Source organism: Myotis lucifugus, unplaced genomic scaffold, assembly GCF_000147115.1.
Source record: "Myotis lucifugus unplaced genomic scaffold, Myoluc2.0 scaffold_244, whole genome shotgun sequence".
Lineage (NCBI taxonomy): Eukaryota > Metazoa > Chordata > Mammalia > Chiroptera > Vespertilionidae > Myotis > Myotis lucifugus.
The window spans coordinates 247,591-270,482 of NW_005871292.1; the positions used below are offsets into that span (position 1 = coordinate 247,591).

General features: G+C 42.1%; 1 protein-coding gene across 5 annotated transcripts in view; it reads right to left on the reverse strand.

The window, feature by feature from the left end:
- LOC102433796 (zinc finger protein 82 homolog) overlaps nucleotides 1–22,892 on the reverse strand; it is a 61,698-nt gene that overhangs the window by 19,966 nt on the left and 18,840 nt on the right. For 4 of the 5 annotated variants that reach the window (XM_023762374.1, XM_006098604.3, XM_014464231.2 and 1 more), the window contains 2 exons: nucleotides 22,530–22,656; nucleotides 9,923–10,015 (listed from right to left, as the gene is read on the reverse strand). In XM_023762374.1, coding sequence (XP_023618142.1) covers nucleotides 9,923–10,015; nucleotides 22,530–22,563 — 127 coding nt within the window. In that variant the 5' untranslated portion in view covers nucleotides 22,564–22,656. Of the gene's footprint in view, nucleotides 1–7,153; nucleotides 7,318–9,922; nucleotides 10,016–22,529; nucleotides 22,657–22,892 lie in introns of those variants that run through there. The other variant, XM_014464234.2, reaches the window with a different exon arrangement.

Here is a 22,892-nt window from a genome sequence, read left to right on the forward strand (position 1 = left end):
CAAAATCGATATAACATAGCATAAGCAGTCCTAAGAGGGAAATTCATAGCATTACAGGTCTACCTCAAGAAACAAGAAAAATCTCAAAAACAGAGAAACATCTAACTTTAGACTATAAAAAGAACAATAAAGCCAAAAATAAGTAGAAGACAGGGAAAAATAAAGATCATAGCAAAAATAAACAAAATGGCCACAAAATGGGTCATGGGTTCGATTCCTGGTCAAGGGCATATACCTCAGTTTGATCACCAGCCCCGGCATGGGTGCACAGGAGAGAGGCCAATCAAGGTGTTTCTCTCTCTCCTCCCTCCCTTCCACTCTCTCTAAAAATCAATGGAAACAATATCCTTGGATGAGAATCCTATATAAAAAAAAGCCTAATATGCTAAGTGTCTGGTCGTCCATTCAACCAATCAAAGCCAAGGGAACAAACCTGCAACCCATATGCTAATGATATGCTAAGACTGCTCAAACGCTCGCTATGACATGCACTGACCACCAGGGGGAAGGCAGTCAACTGGCCAACCAGTCACTATGACATGCACTGACCACCAGGGGGCAGACGCTCCAACCGGTAGGTTAGCTTGCTGCTGGGGTCCAGCCAATCAGGACTGAGCCAGACGGGCCAGACACACCCTGGGGCCCTCCCATTGTCCCTCCCCAACTGGCAAACCTCCCACGTCCCTCCCCGGTACCGATCGTGCACTGGTGGGGTCCCTCAGCCTGGCCTGCACCCTCTCGCAATCCGGGACCCCTCAAGGGATGTTGGAGGGCCGGTTTCAACCCGATCCCACAGGCCTGGCCGAGGGACCCCACTGGTGCATGAATTCATGCACCAGGCCTCAAGTGTAAAAATAAAATAAAATAGAGTCTAAAAACTAAGTACTGGGGGTGTGGAGGGTGTAGTGATGGGGAAGGAGGAGCTTTTCTCGTCCTCCTGGAACCTTGGGTTCCCGACAGTTTTGCAGAACACTGATATCCATGGACTCTAACATGGACTTCATTTAAAAAAATATAAAGATCATCAATGGACAAAAACATGAGTCATTTTGTATTGTAGCATTCAAATCCTAGAACTTTGGGAAAGCAAAAAGTACAAGTTTTCGAAGACCCTGAGGCCTACCATCGTTACTCATTCAAAATTTGAGTTTGAATGACTTCATCAAGACTTAGATCTTCAAAAGCCTCAAATCTCATCTGCATTAAAGCTCTCTATTGAACTCTGTCACAAAACTAAAAGCTTAAAGGGACTAAAATCCATTAATACGTTCTATTTTACATCCTTTTCTCTTGTCTCTTCAATTTCCTTCACCTTTCACATCTTTCATATTTCTTACTAGAGGCCCGGCGCAGAAAATTTGTGCACAGGAGCAGGGGGTGTTCCCTCAGCCCGGCCTGTGCCCTCTCACAATCCGGGACCCCCCAGGGGGATGTCCGACTGCCAGGTTACTGGCAGTTGGACATCCCTCTCGCAATCCAGGATGCTGCATGCACCAAAGACCATACTTTTCATACAGGTGAAAGGCATCTTGCTTTTGTATGGGCAGCTACATAACATGATCCTTCTGAGGCAGTAGTACCATTTTTCCCATCTTATGGGTGGAGAAACTGAAGCAGGGAGAAGTTAAGTAATTGGCTTTGTCACACAGTTATAAGTGTCAAAATCAGGGCTGGCCACAAAATGTGCAAGCCAGAGTCCATGCATGTCATTGCTGCATCATCCTGTTTTTTCAGTGTTAGAGTAACCTTGCCAGGTTTAAATTTTTAAATCTAAGAGACTGTTCCCAATATATAGGTCAGGATCCCTAGGCCTGGCCGGCGATCAGGGCTGATCTGTGGGGCAACCGGCAGGGCAATTGGGGTGCCCCAGCTGGCACCCGCCTTGTTTGGTGGCCTGGTGCTGCCCGCTGGCCAGCCCTGCTCCCCACTGCCACCACCGGTCACCTCCCTCTGCAAGGCGACCAGCAGGCGGGGTGATTGGGGGGCCACCGCTGGCACTTAGCAGGCGGCCTGGAGCAGCCCATTCACTGGCCCCAAACCCCGCCACCGGCCACCTCCCTCTGCGGGAGGTGACCAGCAGGGCAATCAGGGACAGCACCACCCACTTGCCAGCCAGTCCTGTCCCCCACTGCTGCCACCAGCCGTCTCCCGCTGCAGAAAGACTGGTGGGGAGGTTGGGGGACCCTGCTCATACCTGTCTTGGCTGGCCTGGGGCCTTCAGGCTGGGGGAAGCTCCTGCGTTGAGCATCTGCCCCCTGGTGGTCAGTGCATGTCATAGCAACTGGTCATTCTGCCATTCGGTTGATTTGCATATTAGGCTTTTATTATATAGGACTAGAGGCCTGGTGCACGAAATTCATGCACGGGGGCCGGGGGGTCACTCAGCCCGGCCTGCACCCTCTCCAATTCGGGACCACTCGGGCGATGTCCGACTCGCAATCCGGGACCGCTGGCTCCTAAAGACTCACCTGCCTGTCTGCCTGATCCCCCAACCCCTCTTCCTGCCTGCCTAATCGCCCCTGACTGCCCTCTCCCGCCGGCCTGATCACTCCCAACTGTCCTCCCCTGCCAGCCTGATCACCCCCAACTGCCCTCCCCTGCCGGCCTGATCGCCCCTAACTGCTCTCCCCTGCCGGCCTGATTGCCTCTAACCATCTCTGCCTTGGCCTCCACAACTGTGGCTTTGTCCAGAAGAAAGGCAGGATGACCGGAAGGTGTCCAGTTGATCTGGTCTAATTAGCATATTACCCTTTTATTAGTATAGATGTTCCTTTAGACTAAAGCTAAGGACACAGTACTTTCCAAAAGAATATATATCCTATGGCCATAAGTTTTCATTGGTAGAGAAGCATAAACATTGCAGGATAAGTTTAGAATCACGTCTTTTGTTGTGTCCTATAAAAACTTGAATCAACAATAAGAAAAGGAGGATTAAGTGGTAAAAATATTTGAGGTCAGATTGTACTCTCTGAGTCTATGTGGTTTAGAGAAAAGAGCCTCAACCTAAAAGTTAATGGTTCTTATTCTCTCTGCCTCTTCCCAAATATCTGATAACCTGGAAAATCACTTAACCATTCTGAGCCTTAACTTCATCTGAAAAGCAAATCTGGTAATATATATTTTCCCTGCCTACTTCACAGGGTTGTTGTGAACATCAAATGAAATAGCATATATAAAAAGGACTGTTAGATAAAATGTGCAATACACACATAGTTGCAAGTCACCCCCTGTTTTGGGCCTGGGAAAGTAGGTGATTTAAGCACACTGAAAGCACCCACCATGTCCAGGCTGGACATGTGTAACAAGGCTAAGTTAATTTTTGTTTTCTCTGAGTACATAGAGTACTCTTGTGGGCTAATTCTAAGAAGGAGGAAGACTATAAATTTCCCCAAAATTATAAGTTAGTATTACTCTAGAGCTGTTATGTGTTGTAACATATTTGTTGTTTGCAAAATTTACTAAGTTGTGACCCGCTTTTTTTTTTTTTTTAAATGAAAGAACACAGAGCAGAACATTTCTCAATGCATCCTACCTGGTAAGCGTCAATATTGTTTTAATTATATAAGTGTGTGAATGTGTGTGTTTGTATTTGTGTACTTGGTCATTAAATAAAATGCATTTTTAAAAAATATATTTCTTTATTGATTTCAGAGAGGAAGGGAGAAGGAGAGAGAGATAGAAACATCAATGATGAGAGAGAATCATTGATTGGCTGCCTCCTGCACACCCCCCACTGGGGAATGAGCCCGCAACCCAGGCATGTGCCCTCAGCCGGAATCGAACCTGGGACCCTTCAGTCTGCAGGCTGACACTCTATCCACTGAGCCAAGCCGGCTAGGGCTAAAATGCATTTTTTATGAAGAAAATAAATGAATAAAAATAAAAACCAAGTACTGGTTCTTGGAAAAGATAAACAAGATTGATAAACATTTAACCAGACCCATAAAGAAAAAAGAGAGAGGACCCAAATAAATAAAATCAGAAATAAAAGAGAAGTAACAAATGAACAGCACAGAAATACAAAGGATTGTAAGAAAATATTGTAAACAACTACATGCCAAAAAATTGGACAATTGGGACTATATAAAAAAAATAGCTAGAAAGGTACAACCTTCCAAAACTGAATCAGGAAGAGTCAGGAAATATGAATAGACCAATTATAGCTAAGAAAATTGAAGCAGTAATTTAAAAAACTCTCAACAAACCAATGTCCTAGAATGAATGGCTTCTCAGGTGAATTTTACCAAACATTCAAAGAATGAATACCTATTCTTTTCCAACTATTTCAAAAAATTAAAGAGGAAGAAAGACACAAGCTTATTTTATGAGGCCAGCATTATCCTAATTTCAAAACCTACATAAAGACACTACAAAGAAAGAAAATGAGCCTGGCCATTGTGGCTCAGTGGTTGATCATCAACCCATGAACCAGGAGGTCATGGTTAATTCCCAGTCAGGGCACATGCCCAGGTTGCAGGCTCAATCCCCAGTTGGGGGCATGTAGGAGGCAGTCAATCGATGATTCTCTCATTATTGATGTTTCTATCTCTCTCCCCCTCTCCCTTCTACTCTGAAGTCAATAAAAATTCCTTTTTTAAAAAAGAAAGAAAATGATAAGCCAATATCCCTGATGAACATAGATGTTAAAATTCTCAACAAAATATTAGCAAACCGATGCAGCAATACCTTAAGAAAATCATATGACATGATCAAGTGGGATTTATTGCTGGGATGTAATATTCACAAATAAAAGTTATATACCTCATAAACAAAATAAAGAGTAAAAATCACATGATTGTATTAATAGATACAGAAAAAGCATCTGATAAAACCCAGCACCAATCTACTAATAAAAGGGTAATATGCTAATTAGACCAGATCAACGGACATCTTCTGGATGTCTGACTTCCTTCCGGACAAAGCCACGGTGGTGGGGGCCAAGGCAGAGGCAGTTAGGGTCGATCAGGCCGGCAGGGGAGCAAGCAGTTAGGGGAGAGATCAGGCTGGCAGAGGAGGGCAGTTGGGGTCGATCAGGCCGGCAGGGGAGCAGTTAAAGGGAGATCAGGCCAGCAGGCAGAGGTGGTTAGGGTGATCAGGCAGGCAGGCAGAGGCGGTTAGGGGCGATCAGGCAGGCAGGCAGGTGAGCAGTTAGGAGCCAGCGGTCCTGGATTGTGAGAGGGATGACCCAGATTGGAGAGGGTGCAGGCCAGGCTGAGGGACACCCCCCTCCCATGCACAAATTTCATGCACCGGGCCTCTAGTTTATGATAAAATCTCTCAGCAAAATGGGAATAGAGTGAACATACCTAAACATAGTAAAGAAGAACAAAGCTAGAGGATTCACACTACCTGACATCAAACTATACTACAAGGCCATAGTAAACAAAGCAACATGGTACTGGCATAAAAACAGATCAATAAAACAGATCAATAAAACAGAATAGAGAGCCAAGAAATAAACCCACACCTTTATGGTCAATTAATATTTGACAAAGGAAGCAAGAACATAGAGTTGTGTAAAGACAGTCTATTCAATTCAATAAATGGTGTAGGAAATTGGACAGATATGTGTAAAAAAATAAAAGTAGACCACCTTCTTGCACACCATACACAAGTATAAACAAAATGAATTAAAGACTTAAATGTAAGATGTGAAACCATAAATCTTCTAGAATAGTCAGTAAAATCTTGAACATTTCTTGCAGAAATATTTTTTCTGATATATATCCTAGGGCAAGGGAAACAAAAGCAAAAATAAACAAATGAGACTACATCAAACTAAAAAGTTTTTCCACCATAAAGGAAACCATTAACAAACTGAAAAGACAACCCACTCAATGGGAGAACATATTCACCAATGATACAACTGATAAGAAGTTACTATCCAAAATTTATAAATAACTTATACAATTCAACACCACAAAAATAATAATACAGTTAAAAAATGGGCAAAGGATATGAATAGACACTTCGCCAAAGTGTCTACAGATGGCCAATAAAAATATGAAGATGCTCAATGTCACTAATCATCAAGAGAAATGCAAATGTAAACCACAATATCTGACAGAATAGCTATCATCAATAAGTTAACACACAACTGTTGTCAAAGATGTGGAAAAAAGGGAACCCTCATGCACTGCTGGTGGGAAAGCAGATCGTACAGCCATGTGGAAAACAGTATGACGTTTCCTCAAAAAATTAAAAATGTAACTGCCTTATAAGCCAGCAATTTCACTTTCGGTACTATATCCAAAGAGACCCAAAACACTAATTTGAAAAAATATATGCACCCCTATGTTCACTGCAGTGCTATTTACAATAGCCAAGATTTGGAAGCAGCCCAAGTGCCCATCAGTAGATCAGTGGATAAAAAAGCTGTGGTGCATTTACACAATGGAATATTAAGTGGTTGGAAAAAAAGAAGGAACTCTACCCTTTGTGACAGCAGGGATGGACCTGGAGAGTATTATGCTAAGCGAAATAAGCCAGTCAGAGAAAGGCTTATATATAGAATCTAATGAACAAAGTAAACAAACAAAATAGGAAAAGACTCATAGGTTCAGAAAACAGACTGACAGTGTCAGTGGGGGGAAGGGTGAAAACAGACTGACAGTGTCAGTGGGGGTCAGTTGAGGGGCTGGGTGAAAGGGTAAATAGATTAGCAAAAAACAACAAAAAACCCTCAAGCTTATAAACAGACAATAGTATGGTGATTACAGGAAGGAAAGGGGATTCGGACGGTAGAAGAGGGTAAAGGGATAATTGGTGACGAAATGAGACTTGACTTTGGATAATGAACATGCAATATAATATGCAGATGATATATTATAGAATTGTACACTTGAAACCTATATAATTTTATTAATGAAATGTCACCCCAATAAATTGCATAAAAAAATAAAACAGCAACCAAAAAAAAGGGGGGGGGATTTTAAATCAGGTACTCCTATTTGCAGATGATATAACTACATAACTGGAAAACTTAACAGGTTTAAATAATATAAATAGTAACAGAATAAAGTAAAGTAGCAGGATATAAAATTAAAATATAAAATAACCTTTTTATATATATTTAACAATAAAATACAATGGAGAGAAAAAGATCCCAGACATGATAGTAATAAAAAGAGTAAATTTAAAATATATACATAACCTTTGGGAGGAAAATTCTGAAACATTCTTGATGCATTTAGCAATAGATTTTCCAAATCACAAGAGGAGAGCACTCTGCCAGGGTGGACGTGGCTTCCCAAGGGTGTTCATTTTGTAAAATTGATCAGTTGTGGGTAGAGTGGCTAACAACCAGTATATACTGTGTTCAATATGGCTGGGTATATTGAATCCTCCAGATTATTTTCCTTAGGCCATATAGCAACTACTATTATCTGTCTCCACAGAGGCAATACACAGCGGGGCTAGGGCATGAAAGAAAGGCCAGTGTCTGATCACGTCCTGGGGATATAGCCACATCTACAGGTCCAACTGACAAGGCACTCCTGCCTCACAAGTTAGTCCAGTTTAACCCCTCCCCTCCCCGAAAGTATCTAATTTAATTAATTAATATGTAAACTCATGAGTAACTATGAGAAAAGAATGAGTCTATGAAAATATCTGAACACTGAAAAAACTGGTCATAAATACACTGCTAAGAATCACAGCTGTTAAAAATTAAGTGTTGGGACCCATTCTGCCGAGATGGCCACCACGCTTGCTGCTCCTGCATTCTCTCCTCCTTCTTCCCCACCTTCCACTACAGGTAGGACCCGTGTGGAGCTGCCTCTGGCATGCCAGAGTCATCACTTGCCGGAGCATGATACCCATAAAAAAGGGAGGTGACGGAATTAAAACACCCCCAATCATTGGAAGATTTGGAATCTCCTTGAAAATTGGCATCGTTGATGGCAACCGGCAGGAAGGTAGAGAGGGAGAGAGTGTGAGAGAGTGAGGGAGCGATAGAGGAATGTGTGGATGTGTGTGGTGTGTGTGTGTGTATGAGCTAGGGACAGTTAGATTCTGCAGGTCTTCCAAGGGGCTGCCAAACCGGGCAATCTTAGACTGTGGAGCCCCGCTCCCAACATGGACACTCCGGGGCACCCAGTGCGGGCCCTGAGACCATGCCATCTTGAGAAACAGAACTGCTTGAGACTAGGATCCTGGCCTCAGCACCACCCAGTCTGGTCTCAGATGCAAACCAGGACCCTGCCTAACTCTGATCTCATCTCTTATTACTTTCCCTTTCTTTTCCACCTATTCTAGCCAGAATAGCTTTCCTGTTAGTACTCAAACATGTGAAGCTAATTTCTTCCTTAGGCCTTTTTTTTTAAAATATGTTTTATTGGTTTTTTACAGAGAGGAAGGGAGAAGGATAGAGAGCTAGAAACATCAATGAGAGAGAAACATTGACCAGCTGCCTCCCACACACCCCCCAATGGGGATGCGCCCGCAACCCAGGCACATGCCCCTTGACCGGAATCAAACCTGGGACCCTTCAGTCCACAGGCCGACACTCTATCCACTGAGCCAAACCAGCCAGGGCTCGTTAGGCCTTTTCTATCTCCTTTGAATGTTCTTCTCTTAGAGAGTCACATGGCTTCAGTCTTACTTCATGTCTCTCTTTATATATTACCTCCTCAAAAAAGCCTTTCCTCATTTGCCCACCTTTCTGTATGCATGTCATCCTATCTAATAAAGAGGGAATATGCTAACTGACCCTCACACCGTGGCAAGGATGGCAGCACCCACAGCCAATAAGGAGGGAATATGCTAATTGACTGCCATGCCCTCAAAGATGGCGGTGCCCACAGCCACAAGATGGTGGCGCCCAGTCCCATCAGCCCCCCAGCTACCCAGGGCTGGCCTGAGGTGCAGGTAACCAGGGCCGGCCGAGGCTTGTGCTGCCATCAGTGGCAGCAGCAGAGGTGTGATGGGGACGTTGCCTTCCCCTGATCGCTGGGTCACCTCCCGGCCCTGAGGGCTCCCGGACTGTGAGAGGGGGCAGGCCAAGCTAAGGGACCACCCCCTCCAGTGCATGAATTTTCATGCACCGGGCCTCTAGTACTTCAATAAAACTTACTTAAAGGAAGAAAGAAACAAAGGAAGAGAAAAAAATGATCTTGTTTAAGATGTCTAACAATGAGTCAACAATTGTTATTTTGGCTAAATGTTTCCTAACTAAACTGGTATTATCTTATTCACTTGGAACCTCTGCATTTCATTATTTTTTTTTTTTGCTAGTACTAATAGTTGTGTCATTTAGTTACCTAAATGTGAATAAGAAAACAAGTTGAAATTGGAGAAAAACACACACAAATAAACATGTTTTTCTTTCCTTTGGTAGAAAGTAAATCAGAAGATATAATACTATAAATAGGGCACTTAAATGGCCCTATTTTTATAAATTACGAACTTTTAGCCTAAAATGAGTCTCCTCAGCTAGAAACCTGAATATATGGAGGGCAAAATACAAAATGATAACATATAGATGTCTTTATTTAAAGGAATTTAAGAATATTTTTTAAACAAGAGGTTCAAAGGAGATGAAAATAGAGGTAGATTCTACACCATGGAATCATTCTCCCTATAGTCTATCAAATTCATGTTTCTTCCTTATGTGAAGGTAGATAGAATGGCTGTCAACAGAAAACAAAGAGAGCACCTCTCTATCCCCCACCCCCTTTTCAAAGAGGAGGAAAACTGGAGGGAAAAAAAAAAGAGAATAGTAAATGAGATTAAAAAAAATAGTAGTTCTATTAGTATCCCCAGCTAAGACCTTAATTTGCTCCCCAGGTCTCAGACCTTTTCTCTTCAGGCCATGAACCTTTAAAGAGGACTTTCTAAACATCAGGAGGGCGTGCCTCTTCCCTATGTAGTTGAACAGTGTTCTCTAGTAATGGGTTCCCCTACCCAGTTGGTTCTTACTCACCTGAATATAGTGTTCTTTCTTTCCTCACAACTTTCCAGGGCTCTTTTCCTTGCTCCAATAAGGAAATCACATCTGGTTTAGAAATGAAGCTTCCTGGTTAGAAGAAAAAATATGTAAAGTGATATTATATAAAAAATAAATTCAAAATTACTTTGATTTAGCCTTGATTGAATTTGTCTACAAGTCAAATGGCAAGTAACAAAGCCTGTAAGACAAAGAGTGGCAAGATGGTTTAAAAACATTTATATTGGGGGGAATTCCAAGATGGCTGCAGAGTAGCCAGAGGCTCTGTCTGTTTGTTTGCAACATCAAATGGGACTTACAGCGAAACTGCAGAGCAAGTGGCTTGAAAAACCAGTTGAAGTGTAGCTGACCTGAAATACTGAGAGCAGGGTGCGTGGAGGAGACACGGAGAGAGTGAGCCAACTCCCACAGATCAGGAGGAATTTTGCAGCAGCAGAGCCCCTTTCCCTGGGAGCGTGGGATCTCGGCCCCACTCAGAGATCCCCAATCCAGAGCATCAGGTGGTGGGAATCAGTTGGGATTCAGTCCAATGGGGAGACTCAGTCCCCACCATCCCAGGGAAAGAACAATTTCTTTGGTACACCAGCCTGGGAAGTTCACTCTGATCTTCATCTGCAGGAGGGGCCACACAGAAGCCCAGGGCTGGCGGAGGGGTCTGATCCATACACCTAGAAGTAACTCTGAGGGATCCTCTATTAACTGGAAGAACTTTGGGCAGAGAGCCAGATAGGGGCTGAACAGTGTGGTTTGGAAAAGAGGATTGGTCTTGCCCACCTCGAGTGCACAGGCGATGCCCCTCCCCACACCTGCAGAACTGCTGGGTCGGCCCTGTCCTGATGTGATCTAAAACAAGGGGAAGCAGCGCTGGGCTAGGAGTCTGCACCTGTAATGCTCAGTCTGACCATGCGAAGGATTCAAACATTTGGTCCAATTGGAGTCTGGGTGGAGGCCTCACCCAGTGGAGGCCAGCCATGCAGAAAGATTGGAATGCCAAGAAAGGCTGCTTTTTAAAATTTATATTTACCCCCTCCTACTTGGTAGGGCAGCAAGGTGGAGCCAGGGAACCAGGCATAACTGGTTAATATCGGGCCTCTGGGGTGGGCTCCTGTCCAAAAGATAAGCGGACATATGCTGGGCTTTTCAGCTGCATTACAGAGAACCAGAACCGAACTCCCCATTGAGTTCAGCCAGATCAACCTTGGGAAGGAGAGGTCGAACCCTGCCCTTCTCCCTTCCTCCCGCCCAAGTTACAGGCACTACCCCCAACACGAGTATGTTAAACCAACCCAGCCAGGTCCTGAATAAACCCACTGACTGCAATTCCGAGGGTGAAGGGAGAGCAGCTCAGAGCAGGAACATTCAAGGTGCAAAACCAAGACAGAGGCCCTGCACATCAAACTTCTTGGGGCTCCACCCTATTGAGTTTCAGTCAGATTGCCAAGAGCCAGGCAAGAACAGTGATATTGGCAGCACCAGAAAACCTCCCAGGGGGCCCAGGACCAGCACACCAAGTGGCCAGATTTGGACAACATTGGAGCAAAATCCAGTGAGCTCCCCAAACAGCAGATCTAAAGGGTGATTACAGCAGGCACAAAAAACTGAGGAGGCAAACTCCATTATTTTTCTTTAACCTTTTCTATATTTTTTGTTATATTTCATTTATAATTCTTTTTTCCTTTCTTCTCTTCTTTCATATCTCTTATTTCTCTCTTTCTTTTCTTTTTTTTCTCTGTATGTTTTATTATTTTTTTTCATTTTTCTTTCCTATTCAATATTTTTATTCATTATTCCCTTTTAAAATTTTATTATTTCCTTTATTATTTGTTCATTTCTTATTTATTCTTTTCTCTTTCATATACTCTTATTTTATTTCTTTTTTCCTTCTCTAATCTTTTTAATTATGTTTTTAAATTGATCTGAGAGAGGAGGGAGAAAAACATCAATGTGAGAAACATGGATCAGTTGCCTCCCACTCACATCCCAACTTGGAATCAAACCTGCAACGTAGGTATGTTTCCTTACTGGGAATCAAATCCTCTACCTTTTGGTGCACATGATGATGCTCCAACCAACTGATAAGCCTGTCCAGAGCCTCTTTTCTAGTTTACTGTCTCTTGTACTTTAGTATTCTTTTTTCTTTCTTATTCTTTTGTTGTTTTGGATGGTTGGTTTTTTCCCATGTTGTTTTCAGTTTGCTCTTATTTTATCTTATTTTGTTCTGTCAGCATCTGTGTAACAGTTGGCATGAAGTGCTCAGCATTGAGCCTCAAAGTCAGCCAGCCTGAGGGCTGAGCCCATCCGTGAAAGGGACAACAGCAATCAAGACTCAATCACAACATGTGATCCCACATAACCTGCACAAGGGACATTCCTAGAGCATCTAGCTCTGAAAATAAAGGAGAGTACACCACTGGGTCCCACAAGACACCCACTATAGAAGCCCACCCCACCAACACTGGGAGTGATAGCAGCCCTATCCAATACACAGAAACACAAAGAAACAGCCAAATGAGAAGATAAAGGAACAGGTCCAAAATAAAAGACAGGAGGAATCTCCACAAAAAGAGCTAAATGAAATGGAGGGAAGCAATTTATCAAAAACAGAGAATAAAGTAATAATTTAAAGAATACTCAACATATCATGAAAAACAACATAAAAAACATGAAAAAACAACCAGTTGGAAAAGAAGGATGACATCTGAAATAAAGAATACACTGGAAGGAATAAACAGTACATCAGAGTAAGTAAAGAATTAAATCAGCAAATTAGAAGATAGGTAGAAAATAATCACTCCATCAGAGCACCAAAACAAAACAAAAAAAAATTTAAAATCATAAGGATAGTTTAGGGCAGCGGTTCTCAACCGGTGGGTCGTGACCCCTTTGGAGGTCGAATGACCCTTTCACAGGGGTCGCCTAAGACAATCGGAAAACACATATATAATTACATATTGTTTTTGTGATTAACCACTATGCTTTAATTATGTTCAATTTGTAACAATGAAATTAGGGGTCACCACAACATGAGGAACTGTATTAATGGGTCGCGGCATTAGGAAGGTTGAGAACCACTGGTTTAGGGGAACTTTGGGACAACATGAAACATGTGAAATAACATCCTCATCACAGGGGTAATAGAGGGAGAAGAATATGAGCAAGGGTGAGAGAACCAGTTTGAAGAAATATTGACAGAAAACTTTTCTAACCTGGTGAAGGATAAAGTAATGCAAATTTAGGAAGCACAGAGAGTCCCAATAAAGATGAGCCCAAAGACCCCCACAAAGACACATCACAATTAAAATGGCAAATGTTAAAAACAAAGAGAGAAACTCAAAAGCCTCAAGAAAAAGGCAGTCAGTTACATACAAGGGAGTTCCTATAAGGCTATCAGCTGATTTCTCAACAGAAACACTATAGGCCAGCAGGGAATGGTATGATTTATACAAAGTAATGAAAAGCAAGGATCTGAAACCAAGACTACTCTATCTAGCATGGCTATCATTGAAAATTGAAGGTGAAGTAAACAGCTTCCCAGGCAAAAAAAAAAAAAGGCTAAAGGAGTTTATTACTACCAAACCACCATTGTAAGAAATGTTAAAGGGACTGCCTGTAAGAAGAAAAAGAGAGAGGAACAAAGGCATTAAAAGAGGCAATAAGAGAGTACCTATCAATAATAACCTTAAATATAAAGAAATTAAATACTCCAATCAAAAGAGATAGGGTAGGCAAGTGAATAATAAAACAGGACCCATATATATATACTGTCTGTAAGAGGCCCAGCTCAGAACAAAGGACTCACAGGATGGATTCTGAATCAGGAAGGAGCAGTTCAGAACATGAAAACAAGGGCTTGCAGTGAGGAGACATGGTGGACTGTGCCTGAAAATTTTTACCTTGCATTGATATTTGACATGAAAGAGGAGCAGGAGGAGTGCATTCTCGGCCATCTCAATGCAGACCTTCATCACATGGAAGTGCACAGCCACACCCTCATTCAGCTGGAGAGGTGGTTCACAGTCACAGGCCAGACTCGCTTCACTGTAGTCGGACCACCCCAGGCCAGGCCGTGGCTGTTCCTCACAATTGGGAGCTTGACGAGTGGGGACTCTGACTAGCAGGCCCAAGACCTTGAGATGCTCCAGCACATCCGAAGCCAACTGCTGATGGAGGATGACTGGCAGCTGTCCCTAGCATTCAGCTGCATCCCTCAGCCCTGACTTTGCCAGTCAGGATGACAAGCTCCAGGTCCAGAAAAGCAGCAAAACCACACCAGTGACCCCATGGCTGACCTCAGGACTAGCTACATTGAATAATGACCCCTTGCCTTGGTGCGAGCCAATCAATCAGTGGAGACCACAACTCTCAAAAGGACACACCTGGAAAACTGCTGAATGTTCTATTGAAATCTACTCCTGGGACCTTCCTTATAATCTCCACCCTTAAAACCCTTAGGATGGAGGAGCCAGTGTGCTCTTCCTCCTGGAAGCACACCCCTGCCTTTCCCTTTTCCCTTCTCCCTTCCCCCTCCCTGTCCCAGGCAGGTTACCATTAGCTTCCTCACTCCCATACTCCTAGAGCCCCTATACCTATATAAATTGTTTCCTAAACCCATTTCTTCTAGGAATTATTTTTTATAATAATTAATCTGTGATTAATCAAATAAATGTTCTCTTATTTAATAAAAGACTCAGCATTAAAGTGAAGGGAGGGAGGAAAATAGTCCATGCAAATGGAAACAAACAAAAAATCTGTGGTAGCAACACTAGTATATCTAACAAAATAGACTCCAAAACAAAGACAATAGCAAGAGACATTGCAACAAGGGATCAATGCAACAAGAAGATGTAAACATATATACACCTAATATAGGAGTACTTAAATATGTAAAAAAAATCTTGGAGGACTTTAAGGGAGAGATCGACAGCAATACAGTCAGAGTAGGGGACTTTAACACCCCACTGACATCACTGGATAGAACAAGGAAACAGCGACCTTAAATGACACACAGATGGATTTAATTGATATTTACAGAACATTTCATGCCAACGCTGTAGAATATATATTATTCTCAAGTGCACATGGAACATTCTCAAACAAAGACCACATGTTAGGACACAAAATAAGTCTTAAGAAGTTAAAGAAGACTGAAATCATATCAAACATCTTCTCATGTCACAGTAGCATGAAACTAGAAATCACCTACAATAAAAAAAAAACACACACCTCAAAAACATTCAAACATATGGGAGCGAAAAAGCATGTTATTAAATAATGAATGGGTTACCAAAGACATCAAGGAATAAGTGGAAAACTGTCTGGAAACAAATGAAAATGAACACATAACATCCCAAAATCTATGGAACACAGCAAAAGCAGTCCAGAGAGAGAAGTTCATAGTACTGCAGGCCTATCTCAAGAAACAAGAAAAATCTCAAATAAACAATTGAACTCTACAAGTAAAAAAAAACAAAAAAACTAGAAAAAGAACAAGAAAAGCCTTGAGTAAGTAGAAGGAAAGAATTAATAAAGATAACAGAAGAAATAAATGACATAGAGACCAAAAAATTAATATGAAAGATCAATGGAACCAAGAGCTGGTTCTTTGAAAAAATAAACAAGATTAATTTGAATCTTTAGCCAGACTCATCAAGAAATTAAGAGAGAGGACCCAAATAAACAAAATCAGAAATGAAAGAGGTGAAGTAACAACCGATCCCACAGAAATACAAATGATTATGAAAAAATACTATGAACAACTCTATTCCAATAAAATGGACAACCTAGATGAAATGGACATATTCTTAGAAAAATGCAAGCTCCCAAAACTCAATAAGAATAAAAAAACCTGAATAGACTGATAACTACTGAAGAAATTGAAGCAGTAATAAAAGATCTTCCAGCAAACAAAAGCCCTGGTCTGGACGGCTTTACAGGGGAGTTCTACCAAACATTCAGAGAAGAACTAAAACCTATCCTCCTCAGACTATTCCAAAAAATTCAAGAGGAAGGCACACTTCCAAGCTCTTTCTATGAAGCCAGTATTATTACCCTAATTCCAAAGCCAGATAAACACACCACAAAAAAAGGAGAAATACAGGCCCAATATCCTTGATGAACGAAGATGCTAAAATCCTCAACAAAATTCTAGCAAATCGGATCCAGCATTACATTAGAAAAATCATACACCATGACCAAGTGGGATTTATTCCGGGGATGCAAGGATGGTACAATATCTGCAAATCAATAAATGTGATACATCACATGAACAAATTGAGAGACAAAAATCACATAATCATATCAATCAATGCAAAAAAAAAGCATTTGACAAAATCCAACACCCTTTCTTGATAAAAACTCTCAGCAAAATGGGAAGAGAGGGATCATACCTCAACAAAATAAAAGCGTTGTATGACAAAACTACAGCCAACATCATACTCAATGGGCAAAAACTAAACTCATTTCCCCTAAGAACAGGAACAAGACAGGGATTCTCACTTTCACCACTCCTGTTTGATATAGTACTGGAAGTGCTAGCCATAGCAATCAGACAACAAAAAGAAATAAAAGGCATCCAAATTGGAAAAAAAGAAGTAAAACTGTCCTTATTTGCAAATGACATGATACTATACATAGAAAACCCCAAAGACTCCATCAAAAAACTACTAGACTTAATTAATGGATCCGGCAATGTAGCAGGATACAAAATTAACACCCAGAAATCAATGGCCTTTTTATACACCAATAATGAACTCACAGAAAGAGAAACGAAAAAAACAATCCCATTTACCATTGCAAAAAAAAAAAAAAATTAAGATACCTAGGAATAAACTTAACTAAGGAGGTAAAAGACCTATATGCAGAAAACTACAGGACACTGAAAAAAAGAGATAGAGGAAGACATAAACAGATGGAAGAACATACCCATGTTCATGGATTAGTAGAATCAACATCATTAAAATGTGCATACTACCCAAAGCAATCTATAGATTCAATGCAATCTCCATTAAAATACCAATGGCATATTTCAAAGATCTAGAACAAACTCCCCAAAAATTAATCTAGAATAAAAAAAAGACCCCGAATAGCCACAGCAATCCTGAGAAAGAAGAACAAAGTTAGAGGGATCACAATACCAGATATCAAGCTATATTACCAAGCCACAGTTCTCAAAACTCCTGGTACTTGCACAAGAACAGACATATAGACCAATGGAACAGAACAGAGAACCCAGAAATTGACCCAACCCATTATGCTCAATTAATATTTGACGAAGGAGGCAAGAGCATACAATGGAGTCAAGACAGTCTCTCTTCAATAAATGGTGCTGGGAAATTTGGTCAGATACATGCAAAAAAAATGAAACCAGATCACCAACTTACACTATACACAAAAACAAACTCAAATGGCTAAAGGACTTAAATATAAGATGGGAAATCATAAAAATCCTACAAGACTCCATAGGCAGCAAAATATCAGACATATGTCGCAGCAATATCTTTACTGACACAGCTCCTAGGGCAATAGAGACTAAGGAGAAAATAAACAAATGGGAGTACATCAAAATAAAAAGCTTCCGCACATCAAAAGAAACCATCAACAAAACAACAAGAAAGCCCACTGCATGGGAGAACATATTTGCCAATGCTATTTCATATAAGGATTTAATCTCCAAAATTTACAGAGAACTCATACAACTTAACAAAAGGAAGATAAACAATCCAATCAAAAAAATGGGCAAAAGCTCTGAATAGACACTTCTCCAATGGGGACATACAGATGTCCAATAGATATTAAAAAAAAAGCTCAGGTCACTAATTATCAGAGAGATGCAAATTAAAATTACAATGAGGTATCACTACACACCTGCCAGAATGGCTACCAGCAATAAATCCACAAACAAGTGCTGGCTAGGAAGTGAAGAAAAGGGATTCCTAGTACACTACTGGTGGGAATGTAGACTGGTATAGCCACTGTGGAAAACATTATGGAGTTCCTCAAAAAATTAAAAATAGAACAGCTGTTTGACTCTTCGATCTCACTCTGGAATGTATTCTAAGAGACCCAAAACACCAATCAGAAAGACTATATGCACCCCTATGTTCATAGCAACCTTATTTACAATAGTCAAGATCTGGAAACAGCCCAATTGCCCATTAGTACATGAATGAATAAAAAAGATGTGGTAGCCCTAGCTGGTTTGGCTCAGTGGATAGAGCGTCGGCCTGTGGACTGAAGGGTCCCAGGTTCGATTCCAGTCAAGGGAACATGCCCAGGTTGTGGGCTCCATCCCCAGTAGGAGGCGTGCAGGAGGCAGTCAGTCAATGATTCTCTCTCATTGATGTTTCTATCTCTCTCCCCCTCTCCCTTTCTCTCTGAAATCAATAAAAATATATATTAAAAAAAAGATGTGTGGTACATTTACACAATGAAATACTTACTATGTGGCTACAAAAAAGAAGGATCTCTTACCCTTTGCAACAGCATGGATGAACCTAAAGATTATTATGCTAAGTGAAAAAAGCCAGACAGAAAAAGGCAAATATCATATGATCTCACTTATATGTGGAATCTAATGAACAAAATAAACTGATAAACAAAATAGTTCCAGAGGCATGGATGCATGGAACAGACTGACAGATGGCAGAGGGGAGGGGAGTGGCAGGAACAGGAAGAGATCTACCAATGAACATATATCCATAACCCATGGAAACAGACAATAATGTGTGAAGACCTGGGGTGGGGCAGGGACTGGATAGAGGGGAGCAATGTGGAGGGAAATGGGGAACATCTACACTAATAAAAGAGAAACATGGTAATTAGCGTACGACCACTACCCTTCCCATTGGCTAATCAGCATATCCTTATGCAAATTAACTGTCAGCCAAGATGGCGGCCGGCAGCCATGCACTGAAGAGAACAGGGAGGCTTGCTTGCTCCAGTGATGGCAGACTCCAACGTTCCCCGCCTGACTTGCCGGCCTCTCAGCTGCAACTCTAAGCAACTATGTTGCAAATATATAAGCTAAACAAAACCCCAGAAACCGGCTTTCAGTCAGCCGGGCTTCAGCCAGCCGGACCGCAACATTGTATCAAATACAGAAGGTAAAGGCTAGAAACCTGCTTTCAGCAGCGAGGCCTCAGAGCTAAAGCTGTCCCAGAATAAAAAAAATAAAAAAGAAAAAAAGGAGCGGTTGGGAGCTTCAGTCACCCGCCAGCCTGAAAACAGCCCTCAGCCCCTTAGCCAGATTGGCCAGGCACCCCAGTGGGGACCCCCACCCTGATCCAGGACACCCTTCAGGGCAAACCAGCCGGCGCCCACCCGTGCACCAGGCCTCTATCCTATATAGTAAAAGGGTAATATGCCTCCTGGCACCAGGATCAGCGAGCAGCGAGGCTCCCAGCACCGGGATCAGCGTGACAGGGGGCAGCGCCCAAACCCCCTGATCGCCCTGCAGCTCTGTGTGTGACAGGGGGTGGGGCCACAACCTCCCTATCCGCCCTGCTCTGTTCTTGACAGGGGAAGGCGCCCCAACCCCCTGATAAGCCCTGCTCTGTGCCTGATAGGGGGGAGCTCCCCAACCCCCTGATCGGCCCTGCTCTGTGGGTGATAGAGGGCGGCGCCCCAACCCCCTCCACCGGTCTTGCTCTGTGTGTAACGGGGTAGAGCCATAACCTCCCCATTGGCCCTGCCCTGAGTGTGACAGGGTGCAGCGCCCCAACCTCCTATCAGTCCTACCCTGTGAGTGACAGGGCGGAGCTCCTCAACCCCATGATGGGCCCTGCTCTGTGTGTGACAGGGGGGAGCTCCCCAACCCCCCTGATGGGCCCTGCTCTGTGCATGACAGGGGGGAGCTCCCCAACCCCCTGATCGACCCTGCTCTGAGTGACAGGGGGCAGCGCCCCAACCCCCTGATTGGCCCTGCTCTGTGCGTGACAGGGGGTGGCGCCACAACCTCCCCATCGACCCTGCCTTGAGTGTGACAGGGGGCGGTGTCCCAACCCCCCAATCGGCCCTACCCTGAGCGTGACTGAGGGTGACATCGCAACCTCCCAATCCGCCCTGCTCTGTGCATGACAGGGGGCGGTGCCCCAACTCCCCAATCGGCCCTGCTCTGAGCCCAACCAGGGGCTGCACCTAGGGATTGGACCTGCCCTCTGCCACTCGGGAGCGGGTCTAAGCCAGCAGGTCATTATCTCCTGAGGGGTCCCAGACTGTGAGAGGGCACAGGCCGGGCTGAGGGACCCCCCCCCTCCCCCGAGTGCACAAATTTTTGTGCACCGGGCCTCTAGTCTATAATACTGTCAACAATAAAAATAAATAAGTAAATAAATAAAAACATTCATTTTAAGATTACAAAATAAACTGAAGGAAAGGCCTTATTTTTATTTATATTTCATACAAGTACTTCTTCTTGAGAGTCTATAGTACTTGAGAGAACAGAATGCCTGGGTTCATATCCCACCTTTGCCACATCCCATTTATGTGGTCTTGGACAAGTTTCCTGCTTTATTTTTATCTATAAAACAAGCATAAAAATAGTGTCTGTCTTACACAATTGTTGTGAAGGTTTTTAATTTATATTTATAAAATAAATTTTGCCTACAATATATATACTAAACACTATATATATTTCATTAGCTACTATTTATTGTTATTGCTATTTTGTTGAGAGAAAAACAAGAAGCTTCCTGAGGCATTTTATTGTTATTAGGATATTCATACAATATTAAGTGCAAAGTTCTTGGATATTTAACTTTCAGTCATAAAAGTAGGTAACAGTGGCCCTGACCGGTTTGGCTCAGTGGATAAAGCGTCGGCCTGCGGACTGAGGGGTCCCGGGTTAGATTCCGGTCAAGGACATGTACCTTGGCTGTGGGCACATCCCCAGTAGGGGGTGTGCAGGAGGCAGCTGATCGATGTTTCTCTGTCATAGATGTTTCTAATTCTCTATCCCTCTCCCTTCCTCTCTGTAAAAAATCAATAAAATATATATTTTTTTAAAAAGTAGGTAACAGTGAATATGTTTGTTTAGTAACAAAAGGAATGCATTCTTCTGAATTGTAAATAATTGTAAATTGATCCAACTTACCACTACAAAAATTATGTGTTCTTTTGATAGCCAGAGAAAAAAAACAAGAATCCAGGTGTAGCTATTTTCCTGATAAGTATATCAACAAATAACAAAATACATATAGCAATTCTAAGTTCAAATACAAAGTGAAACCTGATTTCTTGGACACGGATAAAGCTATAAGACACCTAGATTTCATATCTAGCCCCCTCATCATTAAGGAAGACCTAAAGGCCACTTAAGTATGGGAAAGATGAATATACTTAATGAATGTGCTACCTTCCAAACAAATAAAACAAGCATGTCAAACTCAAAGGCTAAGACGGGCCAAATAAACAAGGTTTAAGTTTTTTTTTTAAATATATTTTATTGATTTTTACAGAGAGGAAGGGAGAGAGATAGAGAGTTAGAAACATCGATGAGAGAGAAACATTGATCAGCTGCCTCCTGCACACCTCCCACTGGGGATGTGCCCGCAACCAAGGTACATGCCCTTGACCGGAATCGAACCTGGGACCCTTCAGTCCGCAGGCCGACGCCCTATCCACTGAGCCAAACCAGTTTCGGCAAACAAGGTTTAAGTTTATGTGGGCCACAAAAAAACGAAAGCTTTAGGTCTATTTCAATAGAGACTTGCTGAATACAAAGGGCTGAAATAAATGAGTAATTGTTAACATTAAATAATAGAACATTTTAATAAAAATTAATATTTTTCTTGAACATTACCTTACCAGACACTGAATAACTGCACAAATTAATAAGTGTAATGCAAATAAACCTATTTTTCTTGTTCTCTGAAAGCGAAATATTTCCTGTTGCACACACCAAACAATTCACTACAAGACTAAATGATGTGACAATCGGCTGCTACAATATTCACTGCTGGTCCTGACCAGTTTGGCTCAGTGGATAGAGTGTAGGTCTGTGGACTGAAGGGTCCCAGGTTCGATTCCAGTCAAGGGCATGTACCTTGTTTGCGGGCACATCCCCAGTTGGGGGTGTGCAGAAGGCAGCTGATCGATGTTTCTAGCTCCCTATTCCTCTCCCTTCCTCTCTGTAAAAAAAGCAATAAAATAAAATTAAAATTAAATAAATAAATAATAAAATAAAATATTCACTGCTAGTATTAGTGGAGAGAAATGGTGCACCTGTGCATAAGGGGCGTAAGGGAAATGAATGCAACACAATTATAGTAATCAGTCATTAGCAAATGTTGTAGTTCGTTATTAATAATTATGTATAACAGTATATTGTAAAAATTAAATTACAAAATTTTTATTAAAACATTTCTTACATACCGTTATGTTGGCTAGGCCACAAAAATATTCGTTGTGGGTTGCATGCGGCCCGCGGGCCACGAGTTTGACTGCTTGAAGTAAAAGGTCAAACCATTCCCTTGAGAACAGGGAGCAGAAATTGAGATAATTTCTTGAAAGACTGCTAAAATTTCCAAAAAAGAAAGTTGGCATTACAGAGAACAGAGTTTGTATTACTGGAGGCAGATAACCTTACCCAATGAGACTAAATTGCTGTAGTTCTCCAACATCACATCTCTGTACAAGTCCCTCTGTTGCAAGTCCAGGTATTCCCACTCCTCCTGAGAGAATACTATGGACACATCACTGAATATCACTGATCCCTGAAATGACAAACCATATAAAACAATTAAAATTAAAGAAATTTTATTTAAAGATGGAAGAAGAAAAGATGGAAGAGATACTGCAGGAAATGGACCAAGCAAGCAAATAGGCTTGGCTGGAAGCATGTAAGATAATGAGTTAGAAAATCATTGTGCCTGAAGCAGCATGCCTGTGTTCTTGAAGGATTCTGTTGCTACAGATATAACTTCTTATATACTCTGGCATACCTTAATTA